Source organism: Galleria mellonella, unplaced genomic scaffold (genome assembly GCF_026898425.1).
Source record: "Galleria mellonella isolate WM207_F2 unplaced genomic scaffold, CSIRO_AGI_GalMel_v1 utg33, whole genome shotgun sequence".
In the NCBI taxonomy this organism is placed as follows: domain Eukaryota; kingdom Metazoa; phylum Arthropoda; class Insecta; order Lepidoptera; family Pyralidae; genus Galleria; species Galleria mellonella.
The window spans coordinates 1,480,829-1,491,094 of NW_026442079.1; the positions used below are offsets into that span (position 1 = coordinate 1,480,829).

Sequence of the window (10,266 nt, forward strand, 5' to 3'; positions counted from 1 at the left end):
AATATTGGTCTACCCATTGGACAGCATTGTCCGACACAACCCCACTGGAACACGCTAGTGCCCGACTACATTGTCCAACAAGGTCCATACGGAAAAACTCGGATTTATAGCTTGATTAAACGTGTTAAATACTCATTTTTATTATCTTATAAAGCTTTTTTTTTCTAAGTTTTAATATCGACAAATGAAACCCTAAGTTAAACAACTGCAACTTGCTAATTTGGTATTTTTTCTATTCTCCACTGCTTTTGATAATTTAAATGACTATAGCATTTATTTGTTTATATAAGACGTATTGTACATTCAAATTATATTTTATTTTACAATAACAGGAAAGCAGTTACAGCTAGTTTGAGGAATACATTTGCGTTATCGAAGGCCAAATACAAGTTTTCACAAATAGTAAGAAGCAAATAACATATTATAAAAAAAATACAAAGTACACAGGCGGTTTTACAACATTTGAAGAGATTTCTTCTAAGCAATCCTTAAAAAATAAATATTTGTTGGGTTTGTATGTAAAGCGTAACATAGGTTATTTATTTATAAGTTATTTATTATTTAATATTATTCATAATTATTGTATAAAAGACAACAACAAAAATAACTATTCAAGACAGAAAGGTTAAAATATTTTTCTTTATATATCAAAACGGTATCACTGTCATATACTTGTTTATATCTAAAATAAGTTTACTGTTGTAATCTTTTGAAGGAAACAATAAAGAGTATCTATCTATCTACCTACCTATGATGTTAAATTTTGCAAATGGCAACTTTCTCTTACAATAAACCGGCAACTCCAAAAGACGTGTTTTTACTTACACTAGCCATGAAAATTATTCAAACTGGCTTCACCGACAGCTGACATGAACAGATGTATAAATACATCATATAATATACATATACGTCAGTATGTTCTTTATTTATATATAATATATAGATTCATTAGACATGATTCATTTGACTTGGTTTGACAACTCCATTGCTGGATTTTAAACATTACAACAAACATTTCTAATTGAAATACAGGATTCTCTTCTCAGCAAAAGTTATAATGTGATTCAGAATTATCTTCTTTTATGTTTCATTTCAATGCAGATAAAATGCAGAGGCAAACTTTGACGTGGATTATAAAGTTTTCAATGTTGCATTATTGATAATTATTCCTCTTGTAGATAATATGAATTCTTTTATTTAAAATAAAAAGAATTAAAAACACAGTATATAATGATTTAACTACTAAATACATTACAAATTAAACAGCAAACAGGCGAAAATATTGTATACTATGACATCGATCGCTTATTATGATAATCAAGCAAAGATTTATTTTCTGTATCTAAATTAGGAACAAAAATATATGCACTAATATACTTATAAATTATCTAAATCGTTAACTGTCCACTGTTGAACATAAGCCTTCCCTATAAGGGGAGTTTTTCCAGTAGTTGTCACGCTTGGCAGGCGGGTAGGCAACTGCAGTACGGATTTTAAAAATGCTTTAAGACAGATGCTGCTGCTCATTCCTCTATCATTAAGTTCCTTTCGTCGCCTTTTACGACTCCCACAGGTTAAATTGTACAGAAAAACGAAAAATTTGGTTTAAAATTATCCCTCTCATTTTCCTTATTAGTACACTCGTGCATAACCAGAGCGGGCAGCTAGTACATAATAAATATATTTTAATACGTCATTGTATTTAATTACCTAATTTTATAATTTTCGTATGGGGTTCTTCAAAAAGTGTCTCCTAGTGTCACAGGCATTTATAGGCTAAAGTAACCGTTTACCATTGTACTGTATGCTTGTTTGCCATCTTCGTAGTATAGAAAAATACTACAAGTTTTGTTGAAGGCATTCTATACTATAAAAGAAAGCAATGCTCTCAAATATAATACTAATATATTGATTGGGCTACTATATTACTGAATCAGCTGTTCGTTTATATGAATATATAGATAATAAATAACAAACGGGCGTGAACGAAATGAGCAGCGTACAAAAGGTTGTTCAATAACAATTTCACGAAATGATCAGACAACAAAGGGAGTAATGGTTTGTGAAATTTTCCCCTATTACGTCGGCTTGCCAAACCCGTGAACGAATCAATAAGCTATGATATTCCTGTAGTTTGCTAAAGAGCGTTAACATTGCGATCATATTACTGAGGTCGGCTTGGTCACTATGATATATTAAATAATATAAAATATTGCAAAACCAAATTGCGAATAGATTTTTAAAACAATATTTTTATTCAATTCCAACATATAAGAGCAAAATGCAAATTATTGAATTTGTACAACTATAGTTTATTTTGAATTACTAACCAACCATCAATCTTAAAGGTTTAATAATACTGAAATACAAATAATTTATAGTTTCTTTGTAATAGTTAAAGATTGATTTGGATCATATTGCAAAATTTTAAATAGAAATGTTTATTAAAATTGATTTGGTTCGAAAACATTGGCGAAGAATAATAATAATTAACTTATTGTATATTCGCTTGCTACTAATTAATTAAATAATCAGTAACTGCTGTGTTTTTGTAATTATTTATATCAGCTTTACTCACATGTTAAATACATGGATACCCAAAATTTTAATTTGAATTCGATGTCTTTTACCTACCTATATTTTTTCTTGTTAACAAAGAATATGATAAAAATTTGTAATGTTTCTTAGGCACCAGGAAGTATTAGTGTATAATTAATTTTCTTATTTCTGCATATCTTTTAATTAAATTCCATCGATACATGGTTTATTATTTAATTAAAACTGGGAAAAACCGATGCTAACCCACATGTTGGAATGGGAATGCCATAAATTTTTTCCACATGTTTGCATTTTGTTGTTTTAATTAAATTCAACTTGTGGTTTTTTATGTAACTCAACAACGATCAATAATTAAAATATTGGTAAACTTTTGACATAAACAAATTAATCCAAGAATGAGCTTTAAGCTCGCCCTATGCTACTTTGAATTGTTGAAATACGACAAAGTTGAGTAATGTTTACCAAAATGACAACAATTTACAATCGACTAATACCTTTATTATACTTGAAGGTGTAAGTCAACTGTAAATTGTTTTTGACTGTAAACCGTTTGTGACTTCAGTCACGAACATGTAAAGTAACTAGCTGTTACACGTAACTTTGCACGCGTGATATCGTATTTTCTTTGTAAGTTGAAATTATCAAAACCCTTCGTTACCAGAATTTATTTAAGATTTTTAACTTTCGTAGTTTTAGCTGTTATTATTGTTTTTATTGTGTTGATAGACAGTCAGGACAAACAATTTTATAAGTATTTTTTTTAATGGATGATAATGGAATGGTAACCCCACCCGCGCTATCGGTATACACCGGCGGGGCACCAGTGAAGGATGATAGGTGAGGATGAAGTAGGTCAGTTAGCCCATCGTGACAAATTCAACAAGAATTGTTCACGATGGTTTCCAAGGGGAACCACGTGGAGGTCGACCTAATAAGGCATTTTGCTAACAATGAGGCTGTCAAACTCCATTACTAACAATCCCTTTCCCCCCTTTTATAAGTATTGATATTCTTTAAAAAAAAATAAGTACAGTTAAATTCTTGGACTTTTTAAAAAGTAGTAAGATTTTCAAAATCGGATCAATAATATCATCCAAACTCACAAATTTACCTCTTTTTAAATATTAGTGTAGATATAGATGATTATTTACGTATGTATGTTCAATTTATCAATAGATACTTAGTGCTAAATTAAGTCAATATGTATGTAAACCTTGGACAACTTGTAAATAACTCGACTAGATAGCGTTCGGAAAATTACGCCACGTCTTCTCATCATAATACAATATCAAATAAAATACCCCAGAGTTTGAAGACGAAGGTATTTAATCAGTGCGTGTTGCCAATGATAACGTATGGAACCGAAGCAAAGCCCTCCGTAGTCGGCCATGTGTTAATATAACAAGTAAAAATTATAACCTTATATTTATTATGTTTTACTCTTGTTTATAACCTTATCATTAATTTTGAATACTTTTTTCACTTGAAGGGATATTTTTTTAAAACACGAGGTCTTTCATGATCATGGCAATGTCATAAACTGATTTTGAATGCGGTTGTGTTTAAGCAACGTCTTTACAGCAACGTTTTCTTAGTTAGTCACTGTTAAAGGACGACCTTCACTAACACTGCCTTTCAAAGAAACTCGTCCATGCTATAATTCGGCATACCATCGCATTACCTTAGTTAAAATTGGTGCTCCCCTGCCAAATACATTTTTTAGCTAAGTGGCAAAACTTTGAGGAGCAAGATCTGTGTAAAAATCTTAAAATATTATATAGTAAACAAAAATAATGACATTGATGATAATAGTAACGATTACGGTAGATATTTGGTAACGAAAGCTATACATAATATTATATTTAACCAATAAATTTATCGAGGTAAGGAATATGAGTAAACTAGTTGGTGATCGAGTAATAAAAAAAGGATGTAACAAAGTAGAATACTTCCGAAGTGATTGAAAAATGAGTGAGACGCCTTCTGAAACCTTTTAAATTAAATGAAGACGTTAATTGATATTTTAGTCGAGACTTGTATTTTCCTGTTCTTTTAATTTACGAGAAAATAATTAATTAATTCGATAAACATAAAAGTGTAAATGATCAAAGGTTTATTTTACAATACTGATAACAATTCGATAGTTTTGGTAAATAATAGTAATAAAGTACATATACACTAATACGTATTAGTGCTTATTTATTTTTCTATAATTTCAAGAATTTATAAAAGCTGTCTAGCAATTTCAATTAATGTTGTTTTAAGGATTACGGTCATGTTATTTCATTGCGTACCGAAAAGCTTTGATTGACATATTATTTTTTAAAAACGAAGAAATTTCCATGCGTGTGAGAAAAAAATATTTATTTTACTTTCGTGAGTGTAAGTGTATTAAATGCATAAATATTATTTTAAAGTAAGTATTCTAATTTGATTAATCATATTACAGCCAATAAGTATTTAACGTCCCACGTAAACTAAAAATAGTTTGTAAAATATTTTCTGTTAGTTCTTAATTACTTTGAATAATAATAGAGACGAATTGATAATGAAACAAAACAAACTAATATTTTACTAAACTGAAACAGAATAATTTATATATAAAACTTAATAGGTAAACGATAAGCTATCTAATTTACTTATTGACAATTAAAATGGAGAGTGTAATGAAAAACTTATGATAAATTAAATAATGAAAAAAGAAATAATCCAACTTAGAAGTCATTTCTTATGTATGAAATATATGAGCTTTAGTATGATAGAACAAGATAATTTTATCTGTTAGGCAATTTCATAGGAGGTTCATATAGCAGAAATAATTTAATATATTCTACAATTTTTTTGTTTTATTACAATGCAATAGAGTTTAAAAGAATTAGTCGATATTTGTCACTTAATTTGTAAGTCGTAGCTTTTATCGGTTTGCCGCAATTTTACTACGAGTACTCGAATAATTTTTATGTCATAAATTGCAATATGATTCTTTTTCCTCTCTGAGTATCATCTTTAATCGGACGCCGACTACTGTTGACATTTTGCTTATCGATATACTAAAAAGTATCCTGAACTCAAAAGAAAGCACTCATTAAGTTATATTTTTTAATTATGATGTCTAAAGTCTTTTTCATGTTGTTGGAAATTTTTTATTTTCTCCTGTATTATAAGTTGTAGAAGATTGTATTTTGTAGCCTTAAGTAGGTACAAAAATTTACGGCGTGCACAAAATATATTTTGGAATGAAATTTTGATTTCCATATATTTATCATCGCATATTTATTCTATAAGGATTAAAAGTATTAAAAATTCTAAAATAGTTCACCATTTTCCTCTCTGAGTATCATCTTTAATCGGACGCCGACTACTGTTGACATTTTGCTTATCGATATACTAAAAAGTATCCTGAACTCAAAAGAAAGCACTCATTAAGTTATATTTTTTAATTATGATGTCTAAAGTCTTTTTCATGTTGTTGGAAATTTTTTATTTTCTCCTGTATTATAAGTTGTAGAAGATTGTATTTTGTAGCCTTAAGTAGGTGCAAAAATTTACGGCGTGCACAAAATATATTTTGGAATGAAATTTTGATTTCCATATATTTATCATCGCATATTTATTCTATAAGGATTAAAAGTATTAAAAATTCTAAAATAGTTCACCATATATAAGTAAATATTATATTTTATTAGATGATAATAGCATGGGTATATTCTCAGATTTATATATTGTTAAGAGCCGTGTAGTTCCGGCATAGAATGAACCACCCTTCCTTTTTCGTGGATGACATAAGAAGCGACTCAGGGAATTAATAGTTGAGGACAACAGCGTCCCTCTTTAAACACCACTAAAGGAAAACTGCGATTGCCAATCCACTTGCCAAGTATGGCAACTATTGACAAAACTCTCCAGTGAGGGGAGGCTTATATTCAGCAGTGGATAGTTAATGTCTGATATATATTAAGTAAATATAATATATACATAAAAAATATTTTCCAATTGAAGCAAAAAGATACAATATTTGGTATTCATAGCTGCTGGTCCTTTATTAATATGGGAGAAACCCATATGGGTAAGCAAATCTACTTTGCAATCAATGAAATATTAATACAAACAAAACCAGAAATAAGTGTGCGTTCTACTTATAAGAAACCCACAGACAACTACGTAATAACCATGAAGCTTCAACGTTACGAGTTAAAATGAGAAGGATTATGTATTACTTGCTATTCTATTAACAACGCGATTCGTACTTGATCATTTTTCCAATTTGATGCTCAAGTCTTTAATATATCAACTTCAAATTGATTAAAACAAAGTCTCTAAAGTCTGTTTGTTTCTTCCTTACTCCTCTTAAGTTACGCATTGAATATTGACAAGGAGTTGATGGTCATATAGTTTCTTTGCAGAAAAATTTGCCCATATTATATATACATTCTGATTAAAATTTTGTATAAATAGATAATTGAACAGGTGCGAAGCTGAAGCGGGCCATTAGTTTTATTATAATTCATTATTGGAAATCTAAACTGTTATAACGGGTAAAAATTATAATGATTAGTTTAAGACTGTTAATATTCGGAGTTATTATTATTATGGGTATTAATTAGATTTTTAAAGTGATCCGCAATGTTTCTACAATAAATTATTATAATAACTTTAAAAGGTAATAAATTGGAAAAACATAAGGGTGAGATTTCGTAAAGAAAATTGACTGCGTTGAAGTTGAACCAATAATGAAGGTTTACCATAGAACAACAGAGCATCACTTTTACCCGTACGGGTGGATAAAGCGGAGCCACTTAAAGTCATATTTTGAAGCCTTTGGGGTTGGAATCCTAAAATAATAATCGTAGAATAATGAACTGAAGAGGTACTTGATGGGAAGCTCTTATAGTGGATTTATTGTGAAATAAGTTTCAACCCTTTATTTTTTTTTCCTTGAAGAAGGAAGCAAAAAAGAGATCACTTATAAGTGAAATTGAAAACATGATGTCGCAGTTTATCTTACGAGTATTTAAATGTTAAAGGTGAAGGTTCTTTGTCAAAGAAAACGTATTGTTTTATATTTCTCGCTATTCGTTCGTACTATATAATCGTATATCACTAAAAGTGCAGATAATTGGTGAGACGATTCTCGAGGGACGAATCTAATTAGGTAAACGCAGTGCAGAGTGACCCTCTAATAGATCCTCAAATATACCTATATATATTAATTAACAGAATCAGGTCAGGATCAGGAGGTCAAGATTAAATAAGTAAGAATATTTTATTGAGATTCACCGTGTATTTGTTTATTTGCAAATAAATACTTGAATGTTGTAGAGAGAAATGTTTTTCTTTCCAAGAATCAAAGACCTTTTTAGATCTTGTAGTAGTTAAAGACATGAGTATGTTTGTATTGGTCTGAATATTGTTATGTATTCATAATATTTTGAAGTACACCAATCGTAACTCGATAGTGTTATGTTATTTATTTAAAGTTAAAAAATAATTAAATTGTAAATTTAATTCCCTTAATGAAGCGAAATAAGTAAATTATAAGTCCTTTTTAATTGATCTAGCTGAAAAGAATCTCCAAAGAATGTTTAAACAGATTTTAATCTCTAAGTTACCAGCTTGCTATATAAGTAACTGTATTTGTAGCTGAAATAGGTACGACTTGGCAAACGCTGTAAGTCTGTGCAAATAATAAACGAATCTCTTCCAATGAAATGAAAGCTTTCGCCGCCGAATCTTTGTTGAATCGATAAAAACAGGACTAACATTCAGATCATCTCCTAAACCTATCTATTGTCACTTTACAGGCTATCATCTCCAATTTTGTTCTATTTTCTCACTGATAATGTTATTATTTGAAGTAACTACCTATTGATAGTCCTTAATTGTAAAATTTGTAATAATATTTTTTTTATAAATTGTAATTACGTCATAATAGAGTTTATAAATGAAATTTTAAAATAAAACACCTGTAAATAATTACGAAAATGAATTAGTATAAAGTTATAAAAAGTTCTTTTTTTACACTGAAGTTCAGAAGAACAAAAAACAATACATTGAAATACTGCTTATGTTTTTTCTGTATAAATACTTAAAAAAATCCTTATTATGTACTTAGTTGAAATTATTGTAGTACAAGCTATTTTACATTTGAGTTTTCAGCGGCATCAAGTATTCTAAGGTCACGGTTTTGTCCGTATTATTTCGTCTTCGTCACAACGCGCTGTCATAGTTTTACGTTACCGCCCGAAAATAAAATTACGTATTCCGCATAATATATTATTTGGGGAAAAACTAATGTTGTCATACATCGTAAATCTAATACATTCCATTTTACTGGCTCTCCGAGATTTACGATCTTATCGGAGAACTGTAAACTTTTATGTCGCATTAAAAACGTGGGATAGTGGTAGTGGTACTCACGCGACATGGTTGGCTTGCGGTAAAAATGCAGCCGCCAGCGCGAGCAGAAGCGGCGCGCTGCGGGGGCGGGCGCTCATGGCGCGAGCCGTGGTAGCATGGAGGAGCGCGGGTGCGTGTCGCGCGTTCGCCGCCAAAGTCGCGGCGGACTGGATACTCCACTCGTGCCGTTGCCGCGCGATGCCGCCGCGCCGCCGCCGGTATCGATCCCAACTGTGACCCGGGCCACTAACGGCACCGCCTGCCGCTCCAGCTATCGACCGTCGCGCCGCCGCACCATGCGACGTACGGTACACCTCTTCTAATTACAACTACCGGACTTCGCATTAAAACTTCAAACCTGCGCGCGACACCACGTTAAATATATTTCACTTCAATTTAAAGTAATATCAAGTTTTAATTCGGCACCCGCGGGCTAATTGTCTAATAAAGTTTTTAGTGTTCAAAGCGGGAAGTTTTTGCGGTTATAGAAACGTTAATACGAGATATAGTTTGTTGGATATTCTAAACCGCTATTTAGGTATCAATTCAGGAAAACTTATAACAAACGCAACTAAGAACTATTCGTACGTGTTAAATTTTTAAACACGATATTCAATTACTAGTTCGCAATATTGGGCGAGATTTCCGATCAATTCGCAGAAATATAAATCATATGGCAACATAAATGCTTGCATCATTTGTTGTACATTCGTGAATTGCAATATATATATAATTTCACAGTAAATCCGTAGAAATGTTTCTTTATAAACACACGTTGAATACTTTAGCAGGCAGGATCGTAATCCGATACATGTACCGACTTAATGCAAATATACTTACTCATACAAAGTCTACACACACTCGCCTGTAACTTGCATGTCTTGACCGAAAATATTCAACACGAACTCTCGTTGGTTTAATAGAGAATAGTTTATATCTAAAATTAATTCTTCTAATACAACTATGAATTAAATTTATTCATGTTTTTCAACGTATAGATTTTTTGTCGGCTAAATGAAAGTATATTTTTATATTCTAATTTACTCAAATAATTTGAAACAAAATGTTTGAAATATGATAAAATGCAGAAGTACAAGCCAGTAACCCTTGGTGGTTGCTAGTCACATAATCTACTTGATATGAACAAATCAGGGTTGACAACATGAACGCTGGCTGTATTGTCACAGGCTGCGTTGAATTGCGGCAATCCACAACAAAACCACAAAATATATAACATTGTTTTTTATTATTATTTTTATTTATTAGCGGAAGTTCACTGTATTCTATTATTGAGTTTATCGCTTTCATATA

At 30.8% G+C, this 10,266-nt stretch overlaps 1 protein-coding gene across 9 annotated transcripts in view; it reads right to left on the bottom strand.

Annotated features, from left to right (window-relative positions):
- LOC113520793 (gamma-aminobutyric acid receptor subunit beta) overlaps positions 1-9,260 on the bottom strand; it is a 43,232-nt gene extending 33,972 nt beyond the window's left edge. For 5 of the 9 annotated variants that reach the window (XM_031911420.2, XM_052896532.1, XM_031911421.2 and 2 more), the window contains exon 1: positions 8,977-9,260. In XM_031911420.2, the coding sequence (XP_031767280.2) occupies positions 8,977-9,053 (77 nt within the window). In that variant the 5' untranslated portion in view covers positions 9,054-9,260. The remainder of the gene's footprint in view (positions 1-8,976) is intronic. The other 4 variants (XM_031911418.2, XM_031911416.2, XM_026906204.3 and 1 more) reach the window with 1 other exon arrangement.
- Between the last annotated feature and the right edge of the window lie 1,006 nt (positions 9,261-10,266).